This window comes from Microcaecilia unicolor, chromosome 10 (genome assembly GCF_901765095.1).
Source record: "Microcaecilia unicolor chromosome 10, aMicUni1.1, whole genome shotgun sequence".
Taxonomy (NCBI): domain Eukaryota; kingdom Metazoa; phylum Chordata; class Amphibia; order Gymnophiona; family Siphonopidae; genus Microcaecilia; species Microcaecilia unicolor.
This window is the reverse complement of record NC_044040.1, coordinates 138,735,176-138,748,662: the sequence shown is the minus strand read 5'-3', so window position 1 is coordinate 138,748,662 and position 13,487 is coordinate 138,735,176. Positions and strand designations below refer to the sequence as shown.

Below are 13,487 nucleotides of genomic sequence, written 5' to 3'. Positions count from 1 at the left end.
CCAAACCCACAGTTAGTTGCTGTCTCACTCTGTTCCCTTGGGCAGATTTCTAACAGAAGCTGATCATCCAATCCGAGAGCTGTATTTGAATGTAGATTAACATACAGACACTGTAATGGGAATTTTAGTGAAAAACACTAGATAAACCCTTCGTTTTTGGACCAAACTTCACACTTTTGATCAGAGCCATGCTCTAACATTAAGGCTGTAAACACTTCCATCATTTTTTATTCATAAATATGCAAATGAGAACCTCCTAAAAACGGACTAATTTGCATATGATTTAAACAAATCTGAGCATATGACAACCAAGTACAGACTCTCAGCACCTGAATTCTGCAATTAGATTTAATACAAATACTTTTAAAACTTATTTTTAGCACTTTTAAAATTTCAGGTTCTCTTTAATTTGAATGCTGTTCAAGCTCTGAAGCTCACCCTGAGTGAGTAGTTAGCCCCAAACCACAGCATATATAGCAATTTGGTTGCATTCTCTCAAATAACTTGAAGAGCCTGCCTGCCTCAGTGAATACTGCTGTGTTGCTTTCACTTCCGGTTTGCCATGAAAAGGAGGGCAGGGGCGATCGCAACTTCAGGTAAAAGATTTTGCAAGTGAGTGGAAGGCAGGGACCACAAGGCAGCAGCGCCCCTCGAAGGCAGGTGCCCCCCTGCCTTGCTTACCCCGCTTACTGCATTGGCACGGCCCTGCCTCGAGGCAGGCTGGTTCAATTGAAGCAGTACCAATAGCAACAGTAAGGGGAAAAAGTGATGGTGACCATTGAGAAAGAGGAAGAAGAACAGATGCTGGAACCAGGAAGGGGGGAGGGAAGGAAGGGGAGAGATACTGGAACCGGAGGTGCTCTGGATGCAGGGAGATGCAGGCAGACACCACAGTCACCTTCTCTCAATGTGTGAGAGGAGGGGCTTTGGAGTGTGAGCTGGAGTCTGGGGCTCAATGCATGTGTCACATACAGTGGCGATCCTAGGTCGGCTGCCACCTGGGGCGGATCGCCGCTGCGCACCGCCCCCCCCCCCAGGTGCAGCAGCAGCGATCCGCCCCAGGGTGCAGCATGACACACACACACACACACACCCCTGCGCAATGACACCCCCCTCCCCGGCGCATCAAGCCCCCTCCCCCCAGGTGCATTCTTGGCTGCTGGAGGGTGCAGAAGTAACCTGTTCCGGGGCAGAGGGAGCAGGGAACCAACAGAGCCGACAGGCGCGTGGCTGCTCTCTGCATCCTCCAGCAGCGTGCACCCGGGCAGACCGCCCCCACCACCTCGCCCTTGGTACGCCACTGGTCACACGCCAAATGCTTGTGACTTGGTATGTCTGTTTCTGTTTCTGGAGGGCTCACAATAAAACAAAAAAGTTAAAGTAGGATTTGAACCTGGGTCCCTAGTACATAAGTACATAAGTATTGTCATACTGGGAAAGACCAAAGGTCCATCAAGCCCAGCATCTTGTTTCCAACAGTGGCCAATCCAGATCACAAATACCTGGCAAGATCCCCAAAAAGTACAAAACATTTTATACTGCTTATCCCAGAAATAGTGGATTTTCCCCAAGTCCATTTAATAACGGTCTATGGACTTTTCCAATCGGAAGTAGCGACAGGCGATGTGTACAAAGGGCAGGGACTTAATCAACGCAAGCTTATGAACCACTGGGAATTCTTTGTTCATGGGAAATAATTGCAATCCCCTATCCCTCAGTTTAAAGTACACAGTATTAGGCTGCTCCTCAGACCTGGCACCTGCTTTGTTAAGAATGCCCAAAATACTTGAAGCAGTCATAAAACCTGGTATCTCCTTTCAGTTTCACTTTCAGGGGAAAGGGAGGAGGACAGCAACCACTGAGGGATTAAGGAGGTGTTATGCCTTAATCCCTCTATGGTCAGCTACTCAATTAGAGCAGCTTTTAATACCCTGGACATGACTAAAACAGGTCTAAATTAGGATGTTCTGCCAGGTACTTGTGACCTGGATTGGCCACAGTTGGAAGCAAGATACTGGGCTAGATGGACCATTAGTCTGACCCAGTATGATTATTCTTATGTTCTTTTTAAACTTAGTAGTTTCTTCCCCTTTAGTAATCGCTGTTGGATGTCCTGATTTTGGACCCTCCCTAGTCCCACCTAAAACATGCCCACAACACACACCCTTGCTATTTGAACATACTGCGGTGTTAGACGTCCCCTGGATTCTATAAATGGCACACAAATTTGGACACCTTAAATTGTTCAAAATCCTGAAATCCACATGCTAATACATTAGTTAATGAGCCATTAACAATTAGTAATTAGCTGTTAATTATTGATGTTAATTGGCTCTAATTTGGATTTGTGCGCAGATCTGGCTGCATATGATTCTAGCAAGATCTGCATCCAGATCCTCTCGCATGCAAACCAAAAGGGGGTTGTACCAGGACCCTAAGGAAGATGACCAGGGAAAAGCATGAGTCTCCCACCCCCAAGAACCCTATATACTCACCCTTGTGAAGAATTACTAATATTTATACTGTACCAAAAATACACTCCAGTAGCACCAAATTAAGTTCTCTCTGATTCATTCAGCATAAGAAACAGCAAGTCAAATAGCATAAAAGCAATAAAAGGATCCTAGGTAGGTAAGATAAAGAGGAAAGTTGTGGTAAGGGATGTCAGCATTCGTTGCCCAGTTAGGGTCCTGGGTCCAGTTCATAGAGGCAGTGGGTTCCCAAGAATACACAATCCACACGGGTTTGGATATATATAGAAAGTATATTGTATTTACATATATAGGCTCACAACACTTAGTACAGGTAAATATTACAATGCTGTATCTGTGTGTGTGTTTAGATGGGAATCAATGAGAGAGAGGTAAAGATGTGGGTGTGCAGAGAAAGAGAGAGAGAGCCTTGGGGTAGAGCTCAAGGAGAGGAGCAGAAAAAGAGAAAAGCCGAGCCATGTGCTCTGCTTATATACTTAACAGGAACAAAGAAGGATCAAATAACTTCTTTCCTTCCAGCCTTTGTTATCAGCTCTTTCCTTTGCAAACTCCAGTTTAGTTTCCTGATGTAAGGAAGGTGAGCACTTTCACAGGTTTTAATCTTTGAAGTCCCTAGTTTTGGAGCCTATCTGTCTGGCTTTCATTGTTCTCAGAGAGCCCTAGTCCCAGATGCCCAGAGAGGACAAAGGTATGTTAAGTAAGGGTACTTGAGAAACAAAGGGCTAGCAGGCAGCTGGGCAACATTTGGTCCATCTGCCATCCTCAGGAATTCATGAGGGAGGTGGGAGTTATCAGAAGCTGGTTTCATATTAATCTAAGTATGTCCAGCAATCCTGACAAGGGAGAAGGAGTGAGCTGACTCCTCAGCACACCACGTCTGCCCTTCCAATGCTGGCAGCTGCATGATATATATATCCTATGCGTATGTGGCTGACTGCCCCTTGCTAGAATGTTATCTGACTCAGCCCTCTGAGAAACCACCCTTTAGCAGAGATCAGATTATTTACAAGAAATGTCCAAAACAAAAGGGGAACTGAAACTGTGCAATCAGCAAATGTCCCCAGACCCAACTGTCACAAACTGCTCCTGACAATAATCTACAGCCCTCAGACCAAAGAAAAACTTCCTATGCCTCTATGTACCCTTTAGGCTCTGGTTCTTCTTATATATTTTTTTTCTTTTTTTATCAGGGATCAGTCATACGAACAATTCCCCAAATCTACAACTATCCGTACCCTGGCAGGACTTTGAAATCCCATCTACTGAATCGCTATACACTTTAGTCGCAGGTCTATCACCCACCTATAGCTCTTTGGACCCTATACCATCAGCATGACTGAAAAAACACACGCAAGAAACTCAACAGTTTATGCATTCAGTTATCACATTGAGTCTTTCAGATGGGGTAGTCCCTGTTGTTCTGAAAGAAGCGCTAGTAAAGCCTATTCTGAAGAAGCCTTCATTGGATCCTTTATCACCCAACAATTACAGACCAGTCTCTAATCTTCCGTTCTTATCCAAAGTGATAGAGACAATAATGTTCAGACAATTGCAGACTTATGTGGACTCCAAAAATGTGTTATATCCTAGACAATCGGGCTTTAGGAAAGGCCATAGCACAGAGACTATTCTGACTTCACTATTACCGGTAAGTGAGATTCATGCAAAATTAGAGCATGGCTATATCGCCTTGGTTGTTTCACTCGACTTATCTGCAGCTTTTGATTTAATTAATCATAAACTACTTCTTGACAAAGTGAAATTGGTATTTCAGGGACAATTATGAAGTGGTTTATATCCTTTCTTACCGATCGTTCATTCAAAGTAGTTCAGCAGCAATCTTCTTGTACAACATACAATCTATCATGTGGGGTTCCACAGAGATCGGTTCTGTCTCCATTACTGTTTAATCTATATGTTAGTCCCTTGGCACTCCTCATTCAAACAATGAGTATTAGTTTTTACTCATATGCAGACAATTTCCTTCTTATTCATTATGTTAAACCATCTAATATAGACCTTACACCACTTCAAACTTGTCTGGATAAAGTGGCAGACTGGCTGACAACATATCAACTAGTGTTAAACCCAGATAAGACTGCAACATCTTGGATAGTAGGACAAGGTACATGTCCAGCAATGGTACCCACGCTATTTGGCCAGTGCATCCCTACAGTTAAGTCCTTTAGATATCTTGGGTTCATAATCGATTCTGCTCTGACTTTTGAGGAACAAATATCTGATGTAGTGAAAAAAATTTTCTTCCATCATAGGAGACTTAGATCAGTTAGGAATTCAATTAGTAGGGATTCCCTAAAAACATCTGCATACATCATATCACGCTTAGACTATTGTAATATTATATACGCAGGGATTACTCAAGCTAGTTTGAAACAACTACAAAGAATACAGAATACAGTGGCACATATGATTTGTAGGGCCCGGAGGGATGACAGAGTAACACCTTTATTACATCAACTGCATTGGCTTCCAGTTGAAGCAAGAGAAGTTTATAGCCTTAGTCCTGACCCATAAGGCTTTTCACACACTAAACCCTGACTACCTGTCGAATTTAACAATTCCTTATACTGCCACACGAACCCTTAGATCCCTAACAGATAACAGGTTAGTTATTCCTCCTCTCGCTAGGGCCAGATGGGAATCTACACGGAGATCGGCTTTTTTCTATTTGTCCCCTTCTCTTTGGAACGGTCTTCCAAAAGAGATCAGACTTGAAAAATCCTACTTTCATTTTCGGAAACTTTTGAAAACCTTTTACTTTATCAACTATGTAGAATAGAATTTAGATTAAGGGAAACTAGGTTACAAAAGGAAACTTCAATGTATATTAAATCATAATTTGTACTGTTTATGTTTGTGTAGTTTATACTATGTACTCAATTCTGTATTTGCGGTGCTTTCCTGTATACTAAATCATGATCTACACTGTTTTTATCTTATGTAGCTAATTGTGGGTTTTGCTGTGCTTTCCTGTAATGATTGGAGTTCCATTGTTTGTCTAAACTGTACATATAATGTTGTATTGTTCTTTTTTACTTTACAAATTGTAAACCGTTCTGTCTTGCAGTTGCAATAAGATACGGTATATAAATTGACAAAAATAAATAAAATAAATATTACTATTGCCCTCCATAGCAAGGTCTGGCTATGGGAGGGATATGGGCAGGTCAGGGGCATTCCAAAGAATTATGTGCAGTGTTACAGAATTTGAAGGCAGCATACCAGTGGCATAGCCAGAAGTCAATTTTTGGGTGGGCCAACAGGTTGGGTGGGTGGGCACTAGACAGTGGTGTGCTGGTAAATGTTTACAACAGGCTCTCTCCCCAGTCCACCTCTTGCCCCCCGCCCCCCCCCCCCCCCCCCCCCCCCCCCCCCCATCGTCCACCTCCCATCAAAATTGCAGAGCTGGCTATAGCCGGGGAGAGAGCCTGGGGGGGGGGGAGGCAATGCATTACTCTCTCCAGTAAAAAAAACATTAAATGATCCCAGGTTCCAATCTAATTCATGTTTAATGTGGGATAAAATGCCATAAATAAGTAAATAAATAAATATAAACTTTTAATGTTGAGCAACTGATTCTCAAAGTGGACATATTCCAAACACTATAATGAAAAATAAAATGATTTTTTTCTACCTTTGTTGTCTGGTGACTTTGTTTTTCTGATCAAGCTGGCCCAGTATCTGATTCTGCTGCTATCTGTCCTCTTAACTTCGTTTCCAGGGCTTCCTTTCCATTTATTTCTTTACTTTCCGCCTTTCTTCTTCATTTCTTGCTCTATATCCGTAAGTAAAAGCTGGGTCCTCCACAGACTTGACTGTCCAGTGGATCCAGCTTCTGCCTACTTTCTTCATCCATGTGCAGTTTTTCTCCTCTCTTCCTTTTCCCTCATCTCATCTCCTTCCTCACTCTTCCATCCCCTCCATCCATGTCCAGCATTTCTTCTCTCCCTTCCCTCTCCTCCATCCATGTCCAGCAACCCCCCTCTCTCCTGCCCTTCCCTCCATCCACCCATGTCCAGCTACCTTCCTCTCTCTCCTCTTCCCTCCCCTCGATCCACTCGTGTCCAGCAACTCTCCTCTCCCCTCCCCTCCATCCATCCATACCCAGCAATTCTCTTCTCTCCCCTGCCCCCCTCTATCCATCCATACCCAGCAATTCTCTTCTCTCCCCTGTCCCCTCCATCCATCCATACCCAGCAATTCTCTTCTCTCCCCTGCCCCCCTCCATTCATCCATACCCATCAATTCTCCTCTCTCCCCTGCCCTTCCCTCCATGTCCAGCAATTTCTCCTCTCTCCCTGGGCCCTGCCCTCCCATCCATCTCCTGCTCCTTCCCTCTGCTGTGCCCCATTTCTCCCAGTCCCATCTACCCTCTGCTCCTTTCCTCTGCTCATCACCCCTCCCAGTCCCATCCATCTCCTGCTCCTTCCCTCTGCTCACCACCCCTCCTAGTCCCATCCATCTCCTGCTCCTTCCCTCTGCTCACCACCCCTCCTAGTCCCATCCATCTCCTGCTCCTTCCCTCACTCTGCTCACCACCCTCCCTCTGCTGTGCCCCACCGCTCCCACATCAAGTTGCATCCCGCCCGCGAGGTCCAGGATCGCGCGATTCCGTCTACCCCTCTCTTCCTCCCTCCCTCCAGCGCTGCAGTAATCTACCTAGGATCCCGGGCACGCAGCATTAGCGATGTATCCATGCTGCCTTCGCACTGCCCCGGAAGCCTTCTCTTTAAGAGAAGGCTTCCGGGGCACTGCGAAGGCGCCCGCCCGCGAGGTCCAGGATCGCGTGATTCCGTCTACCCCTCTCTTCCTCCCTCCCTCCGGCATTGCAGTAATCTACCTGGGATCCCGGCAGCATTAGCGATGTATCCACGCTGCCTTCGCACTGCCCCGGAAGCAGTGCGAAGGCAGCATGGATACATCGCTAATGCTGCTGGGATCTCAGGTAGATTAAAGACTGCAGCGCCGGAGGGAGGGAGGAAGAGAGGGGGTAGACAGAATCGCGATCGGCGGTGGCAAGCTGTTGTCGGGGTCCGGGATGTGGGGCGGGCCTGAGGCTAAACTGGGTGGCCCTGGGCCCATCCAGGCCCACCGGTAGCTACGCCCCTGCAGCATACCCAAATTGTGGACCAGGACATACACCAGGTTTCAGTTAGTGTAAGTTCTCACACCAAAGTTGGGCACCATAAAACATGCTAAGTGCTATTCTACAAAGATCACTCGCCTTTTATAGAATAGCATTGAGCATGAATTTTTCTCAGAGCCATTTACTGAATCTGGCCCATTATATAAACAGGGGAAGGGTATGATCACAACACATACAATATATGGTTGACAGTGTAGGACAGCTGAATGAAAGTTCATGAATAACAGAGCATTGTGTAGATGTCAGGATGATATGCAGGTGACAGTACACTACACAGATGGAAATGCCATATTTTTGTGACAAGAGCATGTAGAGATGTGTTACTCATTGTTATTATTATTATCTATATGTCACCATAAACTAGGGTACTTTACAGCAAATTACAAAGATGTACAGTATGTCTCTGTTCTTTTCAGGAAAGCCAGACCCATGTGCATCTGGGCCATGTCAAAATGGGGGCACATGTTTCCATTATATTGGCAAGTACAAGTGTGACTGTTTACTCGGCTACACAGGGCGGCATTGTGAAACAGGTATGAGTATTTTAGGTACAGAACTACAGAACTGAAAAGGGTTGGAGATAAATTTCTATTCCCAGCTAGTCTTTATGTTGTAACATGTAGACAAGAGGACATCATCAGATGGTTTAGTTACTATAAATTTGCTGGAGACCTGGTTTACAGCCCCTGTCTGAGAGAATTTAGTGTAATTTAAAAAATGTATTCTGATTTGAATAAAAAAAAATGTCCAAAGTGGATCACAATAAAATTAAGATATAATGGATGGATATTCAGTGATATTTAACTGGGTGGGAAGGCTCCTGCCTGGTTAAATCCCACTGACTAGCTCTGCTGTTGATATTCAGTGACACTTAACTAGTTAGTGCCACTGAATATCAGCACAGACAGCTGCAGCACTATCCAGTTAGTACTGGGGCAGAACAGGGCCAGCGTTAGGGAGTGGCAAACAGGGCAATTGCCCTGGGCCCCCATACCATACCTAACTCAAGCTAAAAGAGGCATAGCCTGAAGGCCAGCTTTTGGGCCCCTTCCCCGGTTTCTGCCCTGGGCCCATGAATGTATAACACCAGCACTGGGACAGAGTGGGGTGGAGCTGGACTTACCAGGTTAGTGGTGAACTTGAGTTCGCTAATTGGGTAAGTGCCAGGATAAAGTTAGGACATCAAAAAAGCTGTCCTAATGTTATCCAGAGAAAGAGAGACTGGGTGAAGGCTGGGGAGGGGTACATGAGATGGAGAGTGAACCAATTTCTGCTCATTTCTTATCTAGTTATGCTTTGTATCATGTCTCCACCATCTAGAATGAGTGTACAAATTTTTATAAGTAAATGAATAAATAATATTTAATTCCATATCATCAAGCTGATCAATCCATAGACTGGTGGGTTGTGTCCATCTACCAGCAGGTGGAGATAGAGAGCAAACTTTTGCCTCCCTATATGTGGTCATGTGCTGCCGGAAACTCCTCAGTATGTTCTCTATCTCAGCAGGTGGTGGTCACACATCAGCAGCAGCTCTGGCTAGGCCTCCAAGCCTAATTTTTAGGTTTTGTTGAGTGCCTGGGGTTGAGGGCTCTTTTGAGCAAGTGCAAACCTGGTGGTGCCAGGTCCCTCCTTTTCTCCCCCCTCCCGCTGGCTCCGTTAAAAAAAAAAAAAAAAAAAAAAAAATTTGAACGGCCTTAAAGGCGTTTATTTCGACGTTTATTTAAGCGTCTATTGCAGCTACTCACTGAGACACCAGGTCGTTACGACTCGGAGCGGACAGCAGGTAATTTTTACCTTTTTATAGCGGGCGGGGGTTCCCCGATTCTTCTCCTCGTGGCACATGGCGTCGGAGGGCGAGGGCGCAAAGGGTCGCTCCCCGGGTCGCTCGAGCGCTTCTAGAGGGGATGCGGGGGTCTTCAAGCCGGATTCGCCCTTGGTGGGTGACAGTTTCGCGACCGATGCATGTCCCGGTCCTTCCTCCGGCGTGGCGGTTTTTCCCGCCATAAACGCCCATCCCCCGCTCCTCGCCTTCGCCATCTTGGCCGGCCACGCGGCTCGGACAGCTTCTTCTTGGGCCGCCCTTGAGGTTGGAGACATTAATGCCATGAACGCCCTTAATTTGGGCGACGGCACAGAAGCGGCTAAAGTTAAGAGCCGTTCTTCCCGCGCGGCTCCTTCGCGGAGTTTCGCGCCGGACGCCATTTTGGATGCGCAGCATGTCTCTCCCCCGCTGTTGCGAGCGCCGGTTGAGAGAGCGCCTAGGGCTGTTGCCCAGGCTGCGGAAGTGCACAGTCTGGGGGGTTTCTCCCCCGAGTTTGTTTTGCTGCTGCATCGGGCCTTCCTCATGCACAACGCTGCCCCCGCTCCCTCCTCTGGTAAAGAGGTTGAGGTTCCCAGAGGTAAACGCCCTCGGGTTGATTCCCAGGCCTTGGAGGAATTTGTCTCCTCCGATGTAGATGAGGGCAGCGTGTCTGGGGTCTCCCAACGGTCCTTTGCGGATTCCTTGGAGGAGACGGATCCCCGCTCGGATGGAGCGGATGACCCCTCTGCAGCGCGGCTTTTTTCACCCGGAGGATTTGCCCAACCTGTTGTTACAGGCCATGGACACTTTGAAGATTTCCTCTCCGGAGGACGTCTCTCCCTCAGCCCCTGTTGGCTCTGCCATTATGCTGGGGACGAAGCGCCCGCCTAGAACCTTCCACGTGCATGATGCCATGCACACCTTAATTTCGGCTCAATGGGATGTCCCAGAAGCGAGCCTTAAAGTGGCTAGGGCTATGTCCCGCCTCTATCCTTTGGCTGTGAGTGAACGTGAGGCCTATCTGTGGCCTACCGTGGATTCTTTAATCACTGCGGTGACTAAGAAAACGGCATTGCCGGTGGAAGGTGGCACGGCCCTAAAGGACGCCCAAGACAGGAGATTGGAGGCGGCCTTAAGGTCGTCCTTTGAGGCGGCTGCTTTAAGTTTGCAGGCCTCAGTTTGCGGCTCCTATGTGGCCAGGGCGTGCCTGACTATGGTGCAGCGGGCTTTCCCCTCGGATCATTCCTTGAGGGATGATTGGCCAGCCCTGGAATCGGGCCTGGCCTATTTGGCAGACTTGCTGTATGATGTCTTGAGAGCCTCAGCTAAAGGCATGGCTCAGACTGTCTCTGCGCGGCGGTGGCTTTGGCTGAAACATTGGTCTGCTGACCACGCCTCAAAATCCCGCCTGGCTAGATTGCCTTTTAAAGGCAAGCTGCTCTTTGGGGTCGAGCTGGACAAAATCGTGACTGATCTCGGCACGTCTAAGGGCAAGAAGTTACCGGAGGTCAGGGCTCGGGCTAGTGCTCGTCCCGGTACCTCCAGAGGACGGTTTCAGGAAGCCCGTCGGTACCGCCCGGGCAGGTCGGGTGCTTCTGCCCCCTCTTCCTTTAAGAGGAAGTTCTCCCCCAAGCAGCATTCCTTTCGCAGAGACCGCCGTCCCGGAGGTGCTCCCTCCGGTCCTCCCCCAGGGTCTCGTACCCAATGACGGGGTATTGGTCCACGCCCCAGTGCAGATTGGAGGACGGCTGTCCTCGTTTCTGGGCGAGTGGACCACAATAACTTCAGACGCTTGGGTGCTGGAAGTCATCAGAGACGGCTACAAGCTAGAGTTCTGCCGACCCTTAAGAGACGGGTTTGTACTCTCTCCCTGCAAGTCTCCGGTCAAAGCTGTGGCAGTGCAGCAGACTTTGGACAATCTGATCCGCCTGGGTGCGGTCGTTCCGGTGCCAGAAAGTCAGCTTGGCAAGGGGCGTTACTCCATTTACTTTGTGGTACCAAAGAAAGGAGGTTCTGTCCGGCCTATCCTCGACCTCAAAGGGGTCAATCGGGCCTTGAAAGTGCGGCACTTTCGCATGGAGACTCTCCGCTCTGTTATAGCGGCAGTGAAGGCAGGGGAGTACCTGGCATCCTTGGACATCAAGGAAGCGTACCTGCATATTCCCATCTGGCCTCCTCATCAACGCTTTCTGCGTTTTGCAGTCCTGGGCCGACACTTCCAGTTCAGAGCCCTCCCGTTCGGGTTGGCTACTGCTCCGCGGACCTTTTCCAAGGTAATGGTGGTCATAGCGGCCTTCCTGCGAAAGGAAGGAGTACAAGTCCATCCTTATCTGGACGACTGGTTGATCCGAGCCCCCTCTTATGCAGAGTGCGGCAGAGCTGTGGACCGGGTAGTTGCTCTTTTGAGCTCCCTGGGATGGATCATCAACTGGGAGAAGAGCCAGCTGCGCCCGACTCAGTCCCTGGAGTATCTGGGAGTTCGATTCGACACCCAAGTGGGCAGAGTGTTCCTGCCAGACAATCGGATTGTCAAGCTTCAGGCTCAGGTGGACCAGTTCCTAGTAGCCTCTCCTCTTCGGGCTTGGGACTATGTGCAGCTGTTGGGCTCTATGACGGCCACGATGGAAGTAGTGCCCTGGGCCAGGGCTCATATGAGACCACTACAACACTCTCTGCTGCAGCGCTGGACTCCGATGTCGGAGGATTATGCGGTGCGTCTTCCCTTGGATCCAGCAGTGCGCAAGGCGCTGAGCTGGTGGATGCAGACAGACAAGTTGTCTGCGGGAATGCCTCTGGTGTCCCCAGAGTGGATTGTCGTCACGACGGACGCCTCGTTATCGGGCTGGGGAGCCCACTGCTTGGGAAGGACAGCGCAGGGGCTCTGGTCTCCTGCAGAGGCAAAGTGGTCTATCAACCTCCTGGAACTCAGGGCCATTCGGTTGGCGCTTTTGGAGTTCATCCCGGTACTGGTGTTGAAGCCTGTACGGGTCCTGTCGGACAATGCCACGGCTGTGGCCTATGTCAACCGCCAGGGAGGTACCAAGAGCGCCCCTCTAGCCAAGGAAGCTATGAGTCTATGCCAGTGGGCGGAAGCGAACCTGGAACAGCTGTCAGCGGCCCACATTGCCGGAGTCATGAATGTCAAGGCGGACTTTCTCAGTCGCCATACCTTGGAGCCCGGAGAGTGGCAGCTATCTGCTCAGGCGTTCTTGGACATCACGAAGCGCTGGGGCCAGCCGAGCCTAGATCTGATGGCGTCATCGGCCAATTGCCAAGTGCCGCGCTTCTTCAGCAGAGGACGGGACCCTCGATCCCTGGGAGTAGATGCTCTTCTCCAACAATGGCCGACACAAGAGCTTCTCTATGTGTTCCCGCCCTGGCCCATGTTGGGCAGGGTACTAGACCGGGTGGCAAAGCATCCCGGCAGGATAATCCTGGTGGGTCCGGATTGGCCCAGGCGTCCCTGGTATGCGGACTTGATCAGGCTCTCAGTCGACGATCCTCTGCGGCTGCCAGTGGAGCAGGGCCTGTTACATCAGGGTCCCGTGGTGATGGAGGATCCCTCCCCCTTTGGTCTTACGGCCTGGCTATTGAGCGGCAGCGTCTGAGGAAGAAGGGCTTCTCAGACAAGGTCATCGCCACTATGCTGAGAGCGAGGAAACGCTCTACTTCTACTGCTTACGCCAGGGTTTGGCGTATCTTTGCAGCGTGGTGTGAAGCAGGCTCTCTTTCTCCTTTCACTGCTCCAATTTCTTCAGTGTTGGCGTTCCTGCAAGAAGGTCTGGACAAAGGCCTGTCGCTCAGTTCCCTTAAGGTCCAGGTAGCGGCTCTGGCTTGCTTCAGGGGCCGCCTGAAGGGTGTTTCCCTGGCTTCGCAGCCAGCTGTGGTGCGCTTTCTCAAGGGAGTTAATCACCTGCGCCCTCCTCTGCACTCAGTGGTGCCTGCGTGGAATCTCAACCTGGTGCTGAGAGCATTGCAGAAGCCGCCGTTTGAACCCTTGTCAAGGGCATCTCTGAAAGACCTG

At 49.1% G+C, this 13,487-nt stretch overlaps 1 protein-coding gene across 1 annotated transcript in view; it reads left to right on the top strand.

Annotated features, from left to right (window-relative positions):
• SNED1 (sushi, nidogen and EGF like domains 1) overlaps positions 1-13,487 on the top strand; it is a 684,146-nt gene that overhangs the window by 379,994 nt on the left and 290,665 nt on the right. Inside the window, 1 exon segment of the mRNA XM_030215639.1 lies at positions 8,076-8,192. Coding sequence (XP_030071499.1) covers positions 8,076-8,192 — 117 coding nt within the window.